Source organism: Ptiloglossa arizonensis, chromosome 1 (genome assembly GCF_051014685.1).
Source record: "Ptiloglossa arizonensis isolate GNS036 chromosome 1, iyPtiAriz1_principal, whole genome shotgun sequence".
Taxonomy (NCBI): domain Eukaryota; kingdom Metazoa; phylum Arthropoda; class Insecta; order Hymenoptera; family Colletidae; genus Ptiloglossa; species Ptiloglossa arizonensis.
This window is the reverse complement of record NC_135048.1, coordinates 18,049,329-18,069,475: the sequence shown is the minus strand read 5'-3', so window position 1 is coordinate 18,069,475 and position 20,147 is coordinate 18,049,329. Positions and strand designations below refer to the sequence as shown.

General features: G+C 39.4%; 3 protein-coding genes and 1 long non-coding RNA gene across 9 annotated transcripts; 3 read left to right on the top strand and 1 right to left on the bottom strand.

Annotated features, from left to right (window-relative positions):
• The first annotated feature begins 724 nt into the window (after positions 1-724).
• Vps60 (vacuolar protein sorting 60) lies at positions 725-2,472 on the top strand. Its single transcript, XM_076315077.1, has 4 exons — positions 725-1,101; positions 1,194-1,511; positions 1,591-1,818; positions 1,919-2,472. The coding sequence occupies exons 1-4, from the start codon at positions 1,033-1,035 to the stop codon at positions 1,967-1,969; spliced, it is 666 nt and encodes a 221-aa protein (XP_076171192.1). The 5' UTR covers positions 725-1,032; the 3' UTR covers positions 1,970-2,472.
• On the bottom strand, positions 1,867-4,564 carry LOC143148570 (tubulin epsilon chain). 6 transcript variants are annotated; one of them, XM_076315047.1, is made up of 9 exons: positions 4,429-4,564; positions 4,019-4,251; positions 3,814-3,929; positions 3,505-3,714; positions 3,164-3,415; positions 2,958-3,104; positions 2,746-2,895; positions 2,490-2,664; positions 1,867-2,436 (listed from the first exon to the last, which is right to left on the bottom strand). In XM_076315047.1, exons 1-9 carry the CDS (start codon positions 4,451-4,453, stop codon positions 2,290-2,292), a joined length of 1,455 nt encoding a protein of 484 aa, XP_076171162.1. In that variant the 5' UTR covers positions 4,454-4,564; the 3' UTR covers positions 1,867-2,289. The 6 variants fall into 6 exon arrangements, with proteins under 6 accessions (XP_076171162.1, XP_076171171.1, XP_076171134.1 ...); XM_076315056.1 differs by having other exon boundaries at positions 3,526-3,714; XM_076315019.1 differs by having other exon boundaries at positions 2,490-2,895.
• Positions 4,565-5,017: 453 nt separating this feature from the next.
• On the top strand, positions 5,018-8,241 carry Nemp (Nuclear envelope integral membrane protein). Its single transcript, XM_076309809.1, has 8 exons — positions 5,018-5,180; positions 5,522-5,631; positions 5,717-5,939; positions 6,016-6,182; positions 6,266-6,481; positions 6,568-6,692; positions 7,334-7,495; positions 7,591-8,241. The coding sequence occupies exons 1-8, from the start codon at positions 5,099-5,101 to the stop codon at positions 7,709-7,711; spliced, it is 1,206 nt and encodes a 401-aa protein (XP_076165924.1). The 5' UTR covers positions 5,018-5,098; the 3' UTR covers positions 7,712-8,241.
• A 2,050-nt stretch (positions 8,242-10,291) lies between these two features.
• LOC143146300 (uncharacterized) lies at positions 10,292-15,151 on the top strand. Its single transcript, XR_012991889.1, has 3 exons — positions 10,292-10,883; positions 11,052-11,337; positions 14,291-15,151. It is a non-coding gene; the product is annotated as an uncharacterized LOC143146300 (long non-coding RNA).
• Positions 15,152-20,147: the final 4,996 nt, after the last annotated feature.

Genomic DNA, 20,147 nt, shown 5'->3' with positions numbered 1-20,147 from the left:
ATATTCAAACTACCATACACGTTAGAAAGTTGTTTTACTTTACAATTCTCTACTTACTCTAATATCTCAAAAAACTGGATACAGATTATCCTTTTGACTTCCCGGTGCAAATGGACGACATCTCGCGGTCCGCAACGTCAAGTATCCGAATCGGATTCTACCAGGAAGAATTAAACGTTATTAAAAACGTATCTCGATCAACATTCCAGACACGCTCCTCGATTATCAAAGATCACTTAGGTACAGAGTGCGTAGAATAAAAGCACAAAGATATCAGAACCACGGATATTTTACGATGTCGGTATTTCAGATCGTGTAACACTGACCCCCATAAAATAAAACGTCCAATCTATTCTGTAACTATTGTATTATATTTACTAAAACAAAACTAATCCTAGCTTCACACTTTCAATCCATAAATCAAATCAAAAATAAATACTTAAACTAAATTGAAATTACGCGTTAAATACATTAATGAGTCTTAAACATTTTGATTTGTTACTTTACTAACATACTAAGATAGTACATTTAAATATACTGGTACAAACGTTTTATACTTAACTTATAGATGTAACTAATTAATTAGGGAGAATTAAACAGAGATATTGCAGGTTTTTAAGAATTTCCTACCATCGTGTACCCAACGCTCAATGATACACATGTATCGTTGATGTACAGTCATCTAGCGGCCATTCGCGTGAATTAGGACAACTTCCGGAGTATACGGAGCAAGCGCAGAAACTGCTATATAATTGCATACAATATTATTGCTGAATATCGCTCACTGTGTCTCAAATCGCTTTGAATACGGTATTAAGAAATATTCCCATTCTTCTGCGAAAAAAGATTTAACATTGATCGATAACATTGAGGAGACAACAACCCATTGTGTGTCGTAGTTCTTTATTTTTAATGTAACAAGTTATGGGAGTGTCGCCACTGTGAAGTAATGAATCAGTACGTTTGACATTTTAAGCAAAAATAACAATTACAAGTATCGTATTCTGCATCATTATTTCCTGATTCAACAAAATGAATAGGCTTTTCGGACGGGCTAAGCCTAAAGAACCGCCTACAAGTATTACAGATTGTATTGCTGGGGTAAGAGTTATTTTCTACTATAATACCAAAGAGGTTACATTACGATTTATATCGTTTAAAGAGTACTTGATTATTATCGATGTTTCTTGAAGGTTGACAGTAGAGCGGATTCTGCGGAAAAGAAGATTGCAAAGTTGGATCTAGAATTAAAGAAATACAAAGATCAAATGGTTAAAATGAGAGAAGGTCCTGCGAAGAATGCCATTAAGGCTAAAGCGTTACGTGTTTTGAAACAACGGAAAATGTATGAAGCGCAAGTAGATAATTTGCGTCAGCAGGCATTTAACATGGAACAAGCAAACTATGCTACTCAAACATTAAAAGATACTCAGACAACTGTAATCACTATGAAAGAAGGAGTTAAACAAATGCAGAAGGAATTTAAAAACATTAATATAGATCAAATCGAGGTATCGACAGAGAAATTATTTTTTTTCTACAGTGTTTCTTTACTTTCGATTCTTTATCGATCGATAATACATTGTGTAGGATCTTCAAGATGATCTGGCAGACATGTTGGAACAAGCGGACGAAGTACAAGAAGCAATGGGTCGTAGTTACGGTATGCCAGATATAGATGAGGATGAATTGGCTGCTGAATTAGAAGCTCTTGGAGATGATTTAGGTATAGACGAGGATACAAGTTATTTGGATGATGCGATAAAAGCACCTAGTGCTCCTAATAAAGAACCCGGTGCTGCTTCTGTGAGAAATAAGGTTCGTACTTAAAAATATATTTCATCGATACGTGTAATTTTATTTCAAAGTTTATTTTTTTAATGACAATATGAAATTACATTTTTAAAATTTCTTTCAGGACGGTGTTTTAGTTGATGAATTTGGCTTACCGCAGATACCAGCCAGTTAAAATAATATTGAATAGAATTCTAAATGGAGACGAATTTAAGATATTTACAAATACGCCCAAAGATGTTAGGTCCTTAAAGGACTTTGGAATGCTTTTCACAAAATGCATAAATAACCAGTCTCTAAACTATTCAAAATGTTCAAATTTATTGGCAAGAACTTGCGCAAATTATAAATCTTTATGAATCGATACAATTATTTTATTGTCAATGGACAAACTATTTTTATCAAATTATGTTTTCCGTTGTAAATATATATAAATCGAATTAACAAAATAAATTTGTATTATTAACAGTTTAGTAATGCATCGCTAAAACATAATTAAATAATCTGCAGCCGAGAAATATCTATTTGCTTTCCTCTTTCTAGTTCTGCATACTGTGTAATTAAATTTGTAATCGTCTCCTTGCTGTCGGCAAAATATGCTTCGTCGAAACCATGAACTTGCGTGTAGTGATATACGTGTGCCTGTAATATATAATCCTATGATTTTGTCTTTAGAAAGTGTGGATATTATATACCTTTCTCCTATACAATGTAGTAAACTGCTTTATGATATTTTTAAATAATGACGACATCGCGGATGAATTCAAAAGACATAATAGAGAGGCTGAATGTCCAGCTGGAGGTACGGAACACAAGCCAACTTTCATAGCTTCTCTACTCCATTCTGTGAATTTAACTTTACCTTGAAACCTAATAATGTAAATGTTATTGTTTGCGCAACGGTGATGATTGAATTTACGACATAAAAGCAAATTGCTGTAACACAAATACCTTTTGATATTTCGTTGTAAATCGGTCATAGAACAATTCCCCCTTGCAATATGTGCAGCGCTTAAAATTATAGAACCCGACTGTTGTGGATCTACTTTGATCAACTGATTGTTTCGTGACCATGCATTGGTAAACAATTCATCTTGCAACCTTAAAATCATAAATATGGATATTTTTTATTAAATGTAATAAGATTTAAAGTTTACACATACTTTTTTCCTTGCATATTATATATTCTTGGCGCGGTTAAAGCCACTGGACTAACGCTGCTAAATATGTAGTGTAGTTTTGGATATACAACAAGATTTGTCGCTATTTCATTCATATCCATATTTAAAACACCAGGAAATCGAGATCCGCTAAAAAGAAATTTTATTATATACAATTACGAATTAATATTCTTCGAGTCATTAATTACCTAGTTAAATGAAGAAGCATATTTGCAACAATACTATTCATATCTTGAAACGGTTTGCACGATAAATTGTAATTTATCTGATCCATGTTCTCTTTCTTGTTCAATTGTGAGGCACATATATCTAAAAGTGATGTATTTTCAACAGGAAATACACATGTTGCATATTCTATAAGCTCTTGTGTTGCTAATAATGCATTGTATGGTGCCGTAACAACATCTTGTATAACTGTTGGATATATGCAAGATACAAATCTAAAAGAGTAACTACTAACATTGAATGTCTAATTGTAGAATCAAATTCTTGTAATTATAATTAATGTATTGTTAAAAAAAGCATGTACATTTTTATATTGCGAAAGTACCTGTCTATTCTAGGATACATATCAGCCAATAACTTCAAAGTGGCTGTTCCTAATCCAGAACCAGTACCTCCTCCAAGGGAATGCATAATTAAAAAACCATGTAGGTGACAACATTTTTCTACAGTATGCCTTATACTCTCTTCTAATTTATCATGATATTCACTACCATGAGTACAATAACCAACAGCCCTGAAAATTACATTTGTAATTATTTTTGTTTTTTCTTTCATTTAAAAGTTGCAAAAGTAAGGAAAAATTCTACAAAATTAAATCTAAACAAATAATTACCAGTTGTTTGCAGATCCTGGATAATTTGTCACCATACAAGTTTCATCGAATAAATTGTGTAAGGGACCATTTTTCAATCCTGCTATGACACTATCTTCCATATCTATTAAGACTGCCTAGATGACAAGAAATTTATGCAATCTATTAGTCTATACACCACAGATAATTTCCGTGTAATAGAATTATTGTAATTTAAATAATATACCCTAGCTTTAACTTTTGCTTTTCTTAAATCAGCTATAGTCTTGAAAGATATATCGTGTGAGTTATCAGGTATTGAAAAGAAACTATGAAATGCATCATATAGATCATTTGCATTCTTGGCATAATTATGTTGCGTTTTTAGTAAATTGACAGCAGTATTTGTTGTTTGTACACCATACTCGTGTAATGCCAAAGGCCAAAATGCCGAACCAATTTGATTTCCACATTGCCCAACTATAATTTATAGAAATAGATATAATTCGTATTAAAAATTCATATTCGTAACATAACATTTTTTTAATCGTAATTGTAATCGTATATAATAATAAATTAACTTAAAACTAATTTTTAAGGTAACTGGTTAAAAAATATTTATGCAATAAGATTATTCTAAATATGATACCAACATACCTTGTATTGTGATAAATTGACTCATAAGCAGAAGACTACAATATTACAGTTAACCCAACGAAACGAGACAAAAAATATAAACAAAATGTTCACGTGATAATCACTTAATTCACATTGAAGATGCATTGATCACCTACGTGCATTTGTTTGCATCTGCTGATTTTTTCGTTGAACGGACTATATACATATTTAATATTTTAAATAATGTTTTAATTTTTGGGACCTAAGCCCTAGGTGAATAAAATTTTTTTTGAACTAAAATTCAATGTAGTCTTAATTATATAAAATAATAAATTGTATAAAATATAATTTAAATTATCGCTTATGAATGGTCATATTGAATTTTAGTTCGCGACAAATTTTATTTACCTAGATGGCAGTTAAAACATTGTTTTAAAATTTAGGTGTAGAGTTGTAGTTCTCCCTCATAAGTATTTATAATCCGGGGTAAAACCTAGTTTTAAACCACTGTTAGGTTCCCGCTACTTTTAAGTTGTCTGAAGTTTGGAAATATCAAGTTCGACGAATATCGTATATTCTCTGACGTACTTGTATCTCGATACTCGAATTTCAAATAACGAAACGCTAAATTCACAATGTCCTAGTCGTGTACGTAAATTCTTAAATTAAATAGAAAATTAGAGTGATCGTAACTTATGTGACCAATAAAATGGATCGTAGAATAACTCATTCGTTAAGTGTAATTATATGTTTACTCATGTGTAATTATTTTTGTGCATCGACGGCATCAAGTAAGTAATACTAACCTATACACTTTGCATTCGTGAATTTACCGACTTTATTATTATCAGAAATTTTAGAACTAATAGGAAAAAAATCACTATTTATGTCATATCGTAATATTTCTAGATTCATAATATGATGTTTTTAAAACAATTAAGTTCAATGTATTTTCAGAAATACGAACGATTATTTCTACTTAATATTTTTTATTTTTATAGAATGCATTTATCCAATAATATATAAGTATTTATTATAAAATTTAATATAAAAATTGGTCCGATACAAATATTGTAAATACACGTATTTTTCATGTTCGTGCAATTCAATTATTTTTCTTGGCACTTTCCAGTACATTTTTTAAAACCGGAAGATGTTTTTGAAAACGACAAACCTGGATTACAAATATTTTGTCACAATGCCAACACAAAATATTTGATACACATGTGGAAAAGTTTAACCGTAAGAAGCAATGCTCTAGATTAATTCATAACACATAGATAAAATTCGTATAGTGTCGCAGTGATAGTATTTTGTTAAATTGTAGATACACTTAAATACAATTATAGATAATTATGATCTTTACGATGGAAAAACTCCACGAGAAGTTGTAGAAAAGCACGATGAAAATCAACGATCTTGGCGCTTTAATTTGTTTAATACAAAAAAGGATAATAGATTGAAAATCAATCCGTTCGAGGATATATGTATAGGCGTGTATGTATATCCTTCTAATGTGCACAAATATACGATAAATATAACGGAGACACGTGAGTGTAACGATAAACTAAATTATTACACATTTATTATAAAATTTTTAAACGGATTGCATTCCCACATTCATAGGTGTCGACGCATTCAAATTAATGTTAATGGTGCTAGGTGCTACGGTATATTGGAGCGCGCGCAAATTAAGTGGAAATCCATTATTTTACTACTTATGCGGTGTCGTGCTTGGTATTACTACCTCGATTATAATATTAGTATATTTTGCTAGCAAACTATTACCAAGGGTAAACTATCTTCTTAAACATTTTGTGGATACCTGGTTTGAAAAATTTATTTTCATAAGGTTAATACATGCATATAATTGAAGGGTAAAGTTATGTATTTGATGGTTGCCACTGGTTGGACAATGAGTTTTTATCTTCTACAAGCATTATGGGAAAACATGCACCTGATTGCGGTACAATACAAAGAATGCGTCTTGTGGTATATCTTAGGAACATCTGTTATCAGCTGCGCCGTTTGCTATCGTTTCGGTCCAGTCACAAATGCAAGAACTAAAAAGCTTATCGAATGGTTTTTACAGGTCTGTACAGCTTATATATCAGTTAAGGCTAACAATGCGATGTTTCCAAAATGTGATTTAATCTATGGCTAATTTTGTTTATTTAGATAGGGGGATTAATTACAATGTATTATAGCAGTTACTTTCGCGAAGCAACATTTTTCTGTTGTATCGTAATTATTCTCCTTCATAATTTTCCCGTTGGTTTACTTCTAAAAGGAAGGAATTATTGGTAAGTTTGGTTCGTCTGCAGTAATAACGTTGTTAAGTATCGAAAAACGTTTCATAAGAGAGTTAATAGCTAGTATAATGAAGTTTTGTACGAATAAAAGTAACACTGTATTACTTTTTATTTAAAGCTTGTAAAACTTATTAAATGTTACATACTTCGAACGGTTCGGTCGTTACTGCACAAAGGTGTCTTAAATATTATAATTTTGTTTAATTTATCAAGAATAACTGTAATTATATTTTATTTGTTTGAATAAACTACAATTCGATTATTTCTAGAAGCACTTTTTTATTTTATTGTAAATTCGATAGAAATATTATGTAAAATAAGTGTAACGTTGCCTTGTTTTTGTCCAAGTTTTGCATATATTTTATCGAAATGTCTTTGTTATGAGTGCAATATACGTATGTCTTTGATACTTGGTTTCATTTTCAAATGGTTTAATTTGTTTCGAATAGGATATCGATGGTTTTAATATTTAAACGAAAGTAGTAGTAATTGCGATAGTAATGATAATGATAGTAGCAGCAGCAGCAGTAGTAGTAGTAGTAGTAGTAGTAGTAATAGTAGTAGTAGTAGTAGTAAAAATTTAATTTAAAAACCCGAGCGCGTACGTTATATGTATACCTGTTTCAAATCAGGAAGAATATGTTTCCTGAAAGAAGAAAGTTATTAACCGAGGACGAATATCGTAAAGACGGTATAAGGGAAACTCATAAAGCGTTAAACGAGCTGAAAGGATACTGCGCTAGCCCCAAATGTAATTCGTGGAAGACAATACTAAAATTAAAGGATCCCATAAGGTTATTGTACAGAAACATTTTGGCGGTGTGAACGACAAGTATAAACGATTATGCCCGTTATACGTGTATCGTAATTGAAGTACACGTATTTTTAGGTTTGCCAAGTTTATGGAAGGTGATTCGCATTTGTCGGATGACGAATTACAAGAACACGACGACGAGATCACAAGAATTATAGAGGAAAGCGAGTATACGGACGATGAGGATGAGTTCTGACGAAATTTCCATAAAGCACGTTCGTTCGAAAAGTCTGTCCACAAGTACAAATCCATAAATGTTAACGTATCGCGCGTTTTCGTAATACGTGCATACGTATTTCGCGCGATGTTCGTTTCGAGTTTTTCGAGGAGGTGGTTTGTAACGATGTGTATCGTATTTTGAATTTTTTACTGTAAACAATGATTGTGTCTGTAATAAGTGTAATTTTTCCTATGTTATCACATTGGTGAGTGATTTTTGCAAAATAAAAGTGTTGAATATACGATTCTCGTTGAAAACGCTGTACAGCTACGTGAGCGTCCTGCGTTCGCGTTGATCTAAGACATATTTCGACGTACGAATTTCGATCGATAAATGGAAAGTAGAACAGACCGCGGAGCACCAAGTAGTCCTTAGTTTGGAATCTATGCCGTGACCTCGTAAAATTTGTCACACTCCTTCGCGATCTTGTTCTTATCGTGTTCGCGTGACTGCAGTTCCCCGCATGCGTTACACCCGTGCTCGCGAACACGTCTTTATTGTTCGCTCCAATTACATTACCAGGAGTAAGATTATTTTCCACCTCGATGGATCTACCATAGATAGGAAATGAACGAAGAAAAGGTGACTCGGTTCCCATTAATCGAATGCCTTTACGGAAACGCGAAACGTGGCAATTCACCGAATCGTCATTGTTCACGGATTGAAATACACCGCGTTCTCGTTCTCTTCTCGTTCGAGTATACACACACCGCGCACCCTAAACGACACGTTTTCGTGCCAACGAGTAGAAAAGCCACGAAGACGCGGTTTTTTCCCCTTCCTTTTCTTCTCTTTTCTTTCTTTCTTTTCTTTTTTTTTTTTCTCGCAAACTTTCCACCGCGAGATAACCGAGAAAAAGCGAAAGCATTGTTCAAGGAACAGGATGTGGGTCAGCAGTAATCATCGGAGTCCCTTTTACCCTTTTTCCCCCCACCTGATGGGTAGATGTACAGAATAGAAGCAGGACAGTGTTTGTCGCACGAGCAACGACCGTTCGTTTGTTTTCCTTCGAGCTTTCCGTTTCCCCGTTTTCCGCTTTCTTTCCATTTTTTGGTCGGGTTGCTTTGCGCGAGCACACCGTCAGGGTTATTACTTCCCTCGTGGAGAACTTGGTCGTTCTGAAAAATCACGGGACCGGGTTGCGATTCCACGCTTTGGTTCGCGCGTTGTACACACCACCATCGTTCGTTTCCCTCGTTCGTTTCGTTCCCTTCGCGTCCGTCTGTCCATTTCTCGAATTGTTCCGTTACGCGTTGCAACGGGAGAAACAATATCTTCGATGTTTGTCGCTCGTTACCGGAACGCGAATCGATGGAATCGCGCGGTTGATGAAAATGTAGAGGGGAACGGTTTCGGTCGGATACGTACCGCGTCGATGGGAGAAACTTTCGTAGGGACACGTGCACGTACACGTCGTTACGTGTAGGTACACGTCGGCTCGGTCCCTAGCGGATAAGCGGTTCGCATACCTGGCGTATCGTTACGCGAGTAGGCGCGCCTCGAATCGCTATTAACGGTCGCGCGCAGACTCTCGAGCCAGCCAGTGCGTGCGTACGGGTTTGCTTTCTCCGATGTTCGGCAAATTGTCATCAGCCGGCAAACAACACCGACAGGTGGTCCTCAATCGGACACCTTGCAAAAAGCTTCGAGTTCGGTATCGACGATCGACGCGTATGCACGCGGCGGCTTCGGTGCATTCGCTCGATTGATCATATTGGATTACAAATTGCCGAGGAACGCCCACGGATTACGAGCTACGATCACACGTAGCGAAAACTAACGAAAGATCTGGCTTTCCTTCGCGCAGCTGATGCAGCTTAACACGATCTCGTTCCTTCGTACGGAGTTTAATTTAACGTTACCGTGCGTTCAATTTAACTAGCGTTTCAACCTTCTCGAAAAACTATCGAACTCTGTGTACACGATCGATACTCTGGAACGATGGATGATCCTTTTTTACTTTCTGAAGACGAACGCTACAATCACGCGAGGTTGACACGCGCAGTTGATGCTACTTAACACAATCTCGTTCCTTCGTACGGAGTTTAATTTAACGTTACCGTGCGTTTAATTTATATAGCGTTTCAACCTTCTCGAAAGACTATCGAACTCTGTGTACACGATCGATACTCTGAAACGATGGATGATACTCTTTTTCTTTCAGAAGACGAACGCTCGTTACGACGAGGACAACCACGCAAGGTTGACACGCATAGTTGATGCTCTTTAACACGATCTCGTTCGTACGAAGTTTAATTTAACATTACTTTGCGTTCAATTTAGATAGCGTTTCAACCTTCTCGAAAAACTATCGAACTCTGTGTACACGATGGATGATCCTTTTTTACTTTCAGAAGACGAACGCTACAACCACGCAAGGTTGACACGCCTAGTTGATGCTACTTAACACGATCTCGTTCGTACGGAGTTTAATTTAACGTTGCTTTGCGTTCAATTTCACTAGCGTTTCAACCTTCTCGAAAAACTATCGAACTCTGTGTACACGATCGATACCCTGGAACGATGGATGATTCTCTTTTTCTTTCAGAAGACAAACGCTACAACTACGCGAGGTTGACGCGCGCAGTTGATGCTACTTAACACGATCTCGTTCGTTCGTACGGAGTTTAATTTAACTAGCGTTTCAACCTTCTCGAAAAACTATCGAACTCTGTGTACACGATCGATACCCCGGAACGATGGATGATCCTCTTTTACTTTCAGAAGACGAACCCTCGTTACGAAGCGAGGACAACCACGCGACGTTGACACGCGCTTTCATCGATGCACCGTTTAAACCGTGAAAGATCGATGGTACCTGTTGACGAATTTTAAACGGCGGTTGTTCCACGGGAACAAATTGTCCTCGTTTAGCAACCGGTAGAGCGCGTTCGAACGAAAACTTTTGATCGATTCGACGGATCGGACGCTACTTAAGAAAAGAGAGAGAGAGAGAAAAGAATCATCGAAGCTCACAGTCGATACTCTGTAATAATACACGCAGTCGATATCGACGAGATAATTTCGAACGAGTGTACAACCTACAGGAGAAACAATCGAAATTTCGTTCTCACGAGAAACAACTCGTTTGGATTTTCGGGATTCGACTGTGTACGAATGAAGATTCACGTGTGCCTGAGCGAACCAGGTACGCTATTTGCGTTTAGAAATACCCGCGTCCATAACGAATCTCTAGCCATTTCATTTTTTTCCAATTTTTTTTTTCTTCGCCGTCACGGCGACTTACCCGTCGAAAATTGTATAAGATGTTTTGTAAGAGCGTGGTATATCGAGAGGTAAATTGTGTGCTCGGCAGAGTGGCTCGAGGAAACCACGTGATCGGCAGGTGGGATTGGTGGCGGTCCAAAGGGCAGAAGCAAGATCAATAAGAAAAAGACTGGTTTTCCGTGATGCATGGCGCACCTGCTCTTCGAAGCGACAGAAGCGAGGAGAGTGGATCCGATCTCGTTCGCGATTCTTTGCCAGAAAATCTCCTCCTCCTCCTCCTCCTCCTCCGTGGTGGTGGTTCGCCGGCTCGACGAGGCCCGGGATTATTTTTCTACCGTGTACGAGGAACCGTCCGACATTTTATCTTTACGGCGGTAAAGTTTCCAACGTATATATATACATACATAGATATATATATATATATATATATATATATATATATATATATATATATATATATATATATATGTATCACGGTATGCAAAACCGATTACGTTTAACGTTGTTACCTTACCCGGTTATCGTGGGACCATTAACGTCGACGTTACTTTATACGCGAAATCTTCGCCTTTAATCTCGAGAGAAAGGGAAGACAGGAAGAACGAAGCCGGAGAGGTTGCCGTACGAACGAAGGGAAGAGTCGAAGCGCGTTCCTTTGCTGAAATGAAAAGACGGTGATTCACAGCCGACGAGAGAGAATAAGAAATGGAAAATTGGCTGACCAGCGGCGAAACGACCTAGGTACCTCTGCCCGAGTTTATTCTTCGCTTGGTACGCGTTTCGAACGAATTACCGCCGGCGTTGTGCATCCAATTACACGGACGAGCGCATCAACAGGCTCGGTGAACCGCCTTGTAGACCGAGCCACAACCTTCCTTTCTGATCGTTGTTGCTACGGTCAGTTGTCTCTCGGTTCCTTAATTGATAACGATTATTTTCTTCCGAGATTCTTTATCGAGTGGCTAACATTCTTTTCCATATTTTCGACACGCGTTCGTACCATTCCGATCGCCATGGTTGCAGACCGAGCCATAACCTTTCTTTCTGATCGTTGTTGTTACGGTCAGTTGTCTCTCGGTTCCTTAATTGATAACGATTATTTTCTTCCGAGATTCTTTATCGAGTGGCTAACATTCTTTTCCATATTTTCAACATGGAAAGCACGGTGTTCCAACATGGTGTTCCTACCACCACGATCGCCACAACTTTCGTTTCTGATCGTTGTTGCTAAGGTCAGTTGTCTCTCGGTTTCTTAATGAATAAAAATTATTTTCTTCCCAGATTCTCCATCGACCAGCTGGCATTCTTTTCCATATTTTCAACATGGAAAGTATGATGTTCCAACATGGTGTTCGTACCACCACAATCGCCGCAACCTTCGTTTCTGATCGTTGTTGCTACGGTCAGTTGTCTCTCGGTTCCTTAATATAGATATATATTATATATAATATAGATAACAGTTATTTTCTTCCAAGATTCTCCATCGAGCGGTTAATATTCTTTTCCATATTCTCAACACGCATTCGTACCACCACGATCGCCACAACCTTCGTTTCTGATCGTTGTTGCTACGGTCAGTTGTCTCTCGGTCCCTTAATTGATAACGATTATTTTCTTCCGAGATTCTCCATCGACCAGCTGGCATTCTTTTCCATATTTTCGACACGCGTTCGTACCACCCCGATCGCCACGGTTGCAGACCGAGCCACAACCTTCCTTTCTGATAGTTGTTGCTACGGTCATTTGCCTCGGTCCCTTAATCCATTTGCATCATCGGTCTGCTTAAGCTGCCGCGTTCAAATATCAGCGACGTTCAACCGACTGACCCGTATCACCGCGAGCGATTGATCGTACGTGCAGTAACGAGCATCAAAATTATTTATGAAGTTTATTAACAATATACCGTTTGAAACGATCAATACACAATATTATATAGCAAATATCGCATTTTACATTTTTCTTTTTTTTACAAAGAAGTAAGAACAAATATTTTTTTATACATAGAATAAATTTATTCAAATTGAAATGAATTAATTTTCGTGGAATTATTTAAAGTGGTCGATACATAATTATTCCACGCTTGGATGCAAATGGGTTAATTGACAACGATCATTCTTTTTCGAAATTTTTTATCGAGAGACTAACATTCTTTTCCATATTTTCGACACGCGTTCGTAACACCATGATCGTCACAACCTTCGTTTTTGATCGTTGTTGCTCCGGTCAGTTGTCTCTCGGTCCCTTAATTAATAACGATCATTCTCTTCCGAGATTCTTTATCGAGCGGTTAACATTCTTTTCCATATTTTCAACACACATTCGTACCACCACGATCGCCACAACCTTCGTTTTTGATCGTTGTTGCTACGGTCAGTTGTCTCTCGGTCCCTTAATTAATAACGATCATTCTCTTCCGAGATTCTTTATCGAGCGGTTAATATTCTTTTCCATATTTTCAACACACATTCGTACCACCACGATCGCCACAACCTTCGTTTCTGATCGTTGTAGCTACGGTCAGTTGTCTCTCGGTCCCTTAATCGATAACGATCATTCTCATCCGAGATTCTTCATCGAGCGGTTAACATTCTTTTCCATATTTTCCACTCGCGTTCGTACCACCCGTCTCGCCACGGTTCTCTCCGATTGGCGATCGAAGCGACCCACTCTCTCGTTTCGAGTCTTTGTACACCGTTCGTTTCGCGCGAGAGCTCTTCCAATTCCGTGTATAAATCAAGATTCACGCCTCGTTTACGTCCGTGGTTATCGTTTTTCATCGATGGATGGTGTCTTTCCGCTCGTATCTGGATCGAGTTATCCTCACCGTCGTCGTTCGCGGAACGATTCCCAATGCAAACGCCCCGAACCGCGAACGAGAATCGAGTTGCGAAAAATAGGATTTCACGGGACACGGGAAATAAACGCTCGAACGGTCTCGTGTTCCCGTAGTTTCACAGGGATCTCGATCAAGTCGGTGGTAGCGTGGCTTTACCGACGATAATCGCGCGCGACCCCCCGAAGAAAGAAGGCTGGGCCCTCGAGAGACCTCTCGAGGGACCGGAAGGGTCTGGTTCGAGGCCCCAGCGCGTGCCATCTGCCGACTATATAGTTCTTCGGGTACCTACCGGTCGCTCTTTGCTCTTTAGCTCCAAAACGCGCAAGAAATAGCCACCGGCAGCCTTTTAAATCGACTACTTCGCCGATCTCGTTGTCAGTCAGCTGCGTAGCAGTCGGCGTCCTTTTTCCAGGACGAACTTCTCTCTTTCTCTCTCTCTCTTTCTCTTTCTCTCTTACTTACCTTTTCCTTTTTTCGTTTCCTCCGTACAGGGTGATTCGTAAATGCGCGTAGGGGTGAATTGTTCAAGGGTGGCAAGACAAGCTTCTACGTACGAGGTGTTCCAGAAATACGTGTTCATACTTCGTGGGAGAAATTTGCATTGTGTGCAAAAAATGTTGCAGTGGTGATGAGAAGCTTTTGCACGAGATGCTTTGGAAATACGTGTTCATACTTCGGGGGAGGAATTTGCGTCGTATGCAAAAAATGTTGCAGTGGTGATGAGAAGCTTTTGCACGAGATGCTTTGGAAATACGTGTTCATATTTTGGGGGAGAAATTTACCCTAAGATAAGTACACCATTTTTTATGAATTTTGTACGTTCTATGTGTTGGGTTGTTTGGAAAGTTATTTTGTTGTTTTTTTTTTTAGTTTTTTTTTGGTGAAAATGAAACACGATTTTTTTCGTACGCAAAATACAAAGTGTACCGATTAACTATCGAGTATTTTTCACGCTACATTTTGAACAAATATCGAGGTATCCTTAAATATCGAAAACCGACATGACGGTCAATTTTTAACTAACGTTACCAATGTGAGCAATGTTATAAAATACAAAGTGTACCGATAAACTATTGAGTATTTTTCACGCCGCAATTTGAACAAATATCGAGGTATTCTTAAATATCGAAAACTGATATAGTGGTCAACTTTTAACCAACATTACCAATGTGGGCGATGCTGCAAAATACAAAGTGTACCGATAAACTATCGAGTATTTTTCATGCTACAATTTGAACAAATATCAAGGTATCCTTAAATATCGAAAACCGATATAGTGGTCAATTTTTAACCAACGTTACCAATTTGAGCGATGCTACAAAATACAAAGTGTATTAATAAACTATCGAGTATTTTTCACGCCACAATTTGAACAAATATCGAAAACCGACATGATGGTCAACTTTTAACCAACGTTACCAATGTGAGCGATGCTGCAAAATACAAAGTGTACCGATAAACTATCGAGTATTTTTCATGCTACAATTTGAACAAATATCAAGGTATCCTTAAATATCGAAAACCGATATAGTGGTCAATTTTTAACCAACGTTACCAATGTGAGCGATGCTACAAAATACAAAGTGTATTAATAAACTATCGAGTATTTTTCACGCCACAATTTGAACAAATATCGAAAACCGACATGATGGTCAACTTTTAACCAACGTTACCAATGTGAGCGATGCTGCAAAATACAAAGTGTACCGATAAACTATCGAGTATTTTTAACGCCACAATTTGAACAAATATCGACGCGTCCTGAAATACGAGAAATCGACATGGTTAATTGTTTACCGACGAACTCGTCGCGCTGTTACCGCCCGTGGATTTCGCATTTATAGCGCCACTCGTAATAATTCGCGCAAGCGCGATCGACTCTACCCGGTCTATTGTTGCCCGGGAAGAAGAGAACTCTCGGCTCTCCGAATACATTTTCCATCGTGGAAATTCTATTAACGTCGCAGGAAGTCCTGGAAACGAGAATAACGAAGAAGACGGGACGGACGTAGTACCGTATTCGTGTAAATGTGTTTGCGTCCAAGTATTTCAGTTGCATTTCACCGTCCTCCCGCGTCAAGGCGAAACGTGTTTCGCGAAATACCCTCGAAATCTCATTGTCGTCGATTCGTTTCTCGATTTACCTTTCGCGAGTGATTTTAATCGTCGAAAAATAGACACGGAATCTCTCATCGGTAGACATCGGCCGTAAATAGCTTTGTACACGGTGAACGGGCTCGTGTTCGTCTATGTCAATTAGACACGCTCTAACCGTGGATCACACCCGCCATTGACATCGCTGGGAGACGGTTGGCACGGTATTACCATTAAAAAGGAGCTTTGCACCAAATGCGCCCGATTCGATTTAGCGCGGCGAGCGACGTACTTTGTGCCAATCAACTGACCGCCCTCCCTTCGGGACCAACGACGATTGCGCTGCACTATGAAACATTAATAGCCAGAAAAGTAAATAATCCAGCACTTTGACCGGGTGTGTCCCCCCTTTGCCGACTCTCGTCGTATTGCACACGGACGAAAATCTCTCTAGCGAAGGAACCAACGGTCGATGGGAATGTCTCGCAAATTTTTCGACCCTCCGAATCGAGAATCGTCGCTGAATAAAAGAAAAAAAAAATAATATCCACGCTTCGGGGGAAAACCCACCGACCAGTCACCGTTGGTTGACTTTTATTCTCGGTTCACGGTTATGCGGCGGAACGAGCGATTTCGAAAGTAAACAGACGCGCTCTTTCTTCGTTTTCCGGAGTTAACCGGGCAGAAGCGAGGGAAATCGACGAACGAAACACGATGCTTCGCCGGGACAACGTTATTGCCATCCGATTTGATGTATCCACGTTCCGTGTACACTTCCGAAACAAACGGAGGTCGTTGCACCCGAGTGTCGATAGAAAGGGCAGCTCCTCGTAGCCATCGTGTTAATATATTTTCTATGGCTCTCTCTCTCTCTCTCTCTCTCTCTCTCTCTCTCTCTCTCTCTCTCTCTCTCTCTCTCTTACTCTCTCTCTCTTACTCACTCACTCACTTAGTTTGTCTCTTTGCTTCTCTCTCTCACTCACTCACTCACTTAGTCTATCTCTCTGCTTCTCTCTCTCACTCACTCTTTTTCTTTCTCTTTCTCTCTCTCTCTCGGTATCACGAGGCAGCCAGGCAGCGTGAATAAGGATCACGCTTTCTCGGATCGTGACCCACGGAAATTCGATTCATGCAAATCCATATCGCGTCGGATAATCGCCGTTAGAGATAAAGCGGTCGGGGACCGATGCAATTTGTCATCGTGAGAGGAGTCGAGTTCGATCGAGGTCTCCTCGATCCGCTCGACTCGATACGATGGGAACGATCGGTTCGGAGCTACCGCATTTAGGGCAGCGTGAAAGCAAAAGGAGAGACGGTCGAAGAAGATGAATAAAGAGAGAGAGAGAGAGAGAGAGGAGAGGAGAGGGTAAAGGTCACCGATCTTGCCACGGACTCGCAACCAAGAGTCTCTCACGACTCTGACCCTCATTACCACACAATTACTTCCTTTCCTCCGAGTAATGGCGTTCGGCCGTGATCCTGGAATTTTCAGAGGTCCTCTGAAATTCCGAGTCAACAGACTGTGCCTTCGCTCCTCTTCCTTAGCTACGAGCTTCCCCTACCCGATCCGATTTTAGTCCTTTCTACCTTTTCACTTTGAGATACAACGTTTACAACGAGAATCAACCCGACTCTTTCGATAGTGTATTATCACGATACACGAATTATCGCAATACTTGTTACTTGTACTCTATTCGATTAATTAATTTATTCACTTTGAAGGGTATATTCCATTGGTACGATGCAATGAGATGATTAACCCTTTGAGCTCGAAGCTTCTCTGCTACTAGAAACCAACACCTCAATGAAATCCTTCGAATCGTGTAATTCATTTAAAATGGAATATTTTTATTTCAACGTTTCGTATACATATGTTTATTTATCTTACAAGAAAGGTGTAATTGAATTTTAATTTCAATTTCAAAACACAATGGGTTTCCCAATTGGAGAAAGTACACCGAATTAAGTGGCGATCGAGGATCGTCTCTCGAGTGGAAAGGGTTAAATACAATGTTTACGCAACAACTACCAAAGGGGTTACAATTTTTATTTTAAATTACTCGATTATTAACGGTGCCCTCAATATTCGGTGACAATTATCGAAGAAGTGGTGTAACTATATTCGTAGATCAATTCAAAGATACCTGGACCGGTACAAATGAGAATAGTCGAAGGAAATTATGTTTGATATTTACACTAAAAATTGAAGGGAGAAAGAAAGTACAACATAGCAACGAGAAGACGAGCATAAAGTAATTACAATAATTTGAAAATACGTGTGTTAGAAACAGTAGCCTGTACCGTTATAGAAATTCAAGTGCAGTATGCATCGGCTGTTTTACATAAACAAGCGATACGATCGGGAAACGTCGAATCTGAATATATAAATTACCGGATGGAAAATGCATAGATTTTTCATTTTATTTATTTCAAGTAGCTACAGAACCCTCGATCGCGACGTTAATCAAACAGGAACGTATACAACGTTCCGTGATATCCGAAGAGCAAGAGTGGTTCGAGCGTGGACGATTTTACAACGATTTTACAACGATTTTACAACGAATCCCGTGTAACGACTCATCCGAGTCTCTTTTTACGATCGGGGTGGCTCGTCGACCTTTCGCGAGACCAGAGAGTTTCTGCGAAATTTGCACGTTTACTTACAATTTCTCACGCTTTGGGTAGAATTCTACTTTCGTTTATTTTCACGAAACGTTACCCTCGATATTGGCCAAGATTTCGCGAAAGAACGAACGGAACGCAATACCGTACCGTGGAAACATTTCCATTGGTGAAAATTCGTCCCGAAACGTTCGAGACTGTCGGTGAAAGGAAATGGGGCTGGTTGGCAAAGTAAGCCAGAGTAAACGTTATTAGAAATAGATACCCTAGGGGTGAATGCGCGCTTTCGGGGTGATTTAATAACAGGTTGGTCGAACCACCGTTGGAAAGCTTCCATGGTAGTGGAAAAGGGTGTAGTGTTTCCAAGAATTTAATCGATTCTCGATAGTTAAATCCTGGAACACACGTCCGCGTGGTACCGTTTCGTATCTTTGATAAGGTTCGACGAATAATTGGATTTTTCGTTTGGAAAACGTTTCAAGTGGGAATCTCCACGCGGAGTCGATTTTTCCGCAACGCGAACGACAGAGTCGCACAGAGGGACGAATATTCACGAGGAACGGTTAACTTTGTATCGCGTGGCAAAGTTATCGCTTCGAGTGTCGTCAACCCCGAATAGAAATTCCAAATGTCGCGTCGAAACGATAAATGCGCGTATCCTGCATCCTGTTCAACGAGTACGCAAATTTCCTCGCTCGCGATACTCCTCGTGCATATTTCGCTACCGGTGCGACTCTACGTTCGTGTTAAAAACACACAGACACTCGCGTGGAAATAAGTCTATTACGATTTCCATAGAGATCGGTACATTTCCAATTCCACGTCCTGCCCGACGGTGCATGTATCTTATCGGATCGGGTATCTGACCTTGCTTCTCTCCTGTCTGGGTGTTAATGAACGAAATAGCTGGGTAGACGCGCGTTGCGCAGCAGAGCACACCGATGTAATTCCGTCCGATTTTGGACAGGAACGTGACTGCCGGGTACGGTTGTCCGTGCATTCGATTAACGAAAGATAACGAGCGGTTTCGTTGGTAGACGTTAACCGTAATAGAACGGTGGAATCATCGATAAACGTAAGGATAACGCGAAATAAAGCGACAACGATACCAAACGGTTCGAGAATTAAGGGTATAACCCGTTCCCCATTACCATCGAACGAGTGTATTTGCGGAACGAAACCTCTCCCGGACATTAGTCGGTGGCTGGGCGAATGTTAACAGGACCATCAAGAACCGTTGAATAGGGAAGAAGACAGCGGGAGAAACGGGCGCGCGCAAAAGGGAGGGAAACAGGAATAAAGAAGAGCACGAGAAGTCATTTATCCATCGACCACTACGGGCGTACCATTTTTCCTCTTGCCTCGTTCCACCAAGCGCAGCGAGTCTTGATGACAAGTGGCGGCACTTTATACCCAACCGCGTACTACTTGCGGGTTGCATCGTTCCGAGCAGCGACGACCGAGCGTAATTTCGCTAAAACGTTCGCAGAAAGTAACCGAGGTCGATGTATCCGCGACGAATCGGGTCACACCGTACGAGAGCTCGACACACCCGAAGAATAAATAACAAACGCGAACGGTTGGACGTTTACACGAATCAACGTCGCTGCGTTTACGTCCACGCGTTCACCG

Coding starts and splice junctions, on each gene's coding strand:
- Nemp (XM_076309809.1), top strand. CDS start 5,099: ATGGATCGTAGAATAACTCATTCGTTAAGTGTAATTATATGTTTACTC. Junction 5,632..5,716: donor ACATGTGGAAAAGTTTAACC/GTAAGAAGCAAT, acceptor GTTAAATTGTAG/ATACACTTAAATACAATTAT. Junction 6,693..7,333: donor CTAAAAGGAAGGAATTATTG/GTAAGTTTGGTT, acceptor GTTTCAAATCAG/GAAGAATATGTTTCCTGAAA.
- Vps60 (XM_076315077.1), top strand. CDS start 1,033: ATGAATAGGCTTTTCGGACGGGCTAAGCCTAAAGAACCGCCTACAAGT. Junction 1,102..1,193: donor TTACAGATTGTATTGCTGGG/GTAAGAGTTATT, acceptor TGTTTCTTGAAG/GTTGACAGTAGAGCGGATTC. Junction 1,819..1,918: donor CTGCTTCTGTGAGAAATAAG/GTTCGTACTTAA, acceptor AATTTCTTTCAG/GACGGTGTTTTAGTTGATGA.
- LOC143148570 (XM_076315019.1), bottom strand. CDS start 4,453: ATGAGTCAATTTATCACAATACAAG. Junction 3,715..3,813: donor CCAGGATCTGCAAACAACTG/GTAATTATTTGT, acceptor TGTAATTTTCAG/GGCTGTTGGTTATTGTACTC. Junction 2,896..2,957: donor TATAATATGCAAGGAAAAAA/GTATGTGTAAAC, acceptor TATGATTTTAAG/GTTGCAAGATGAATTGTTTA.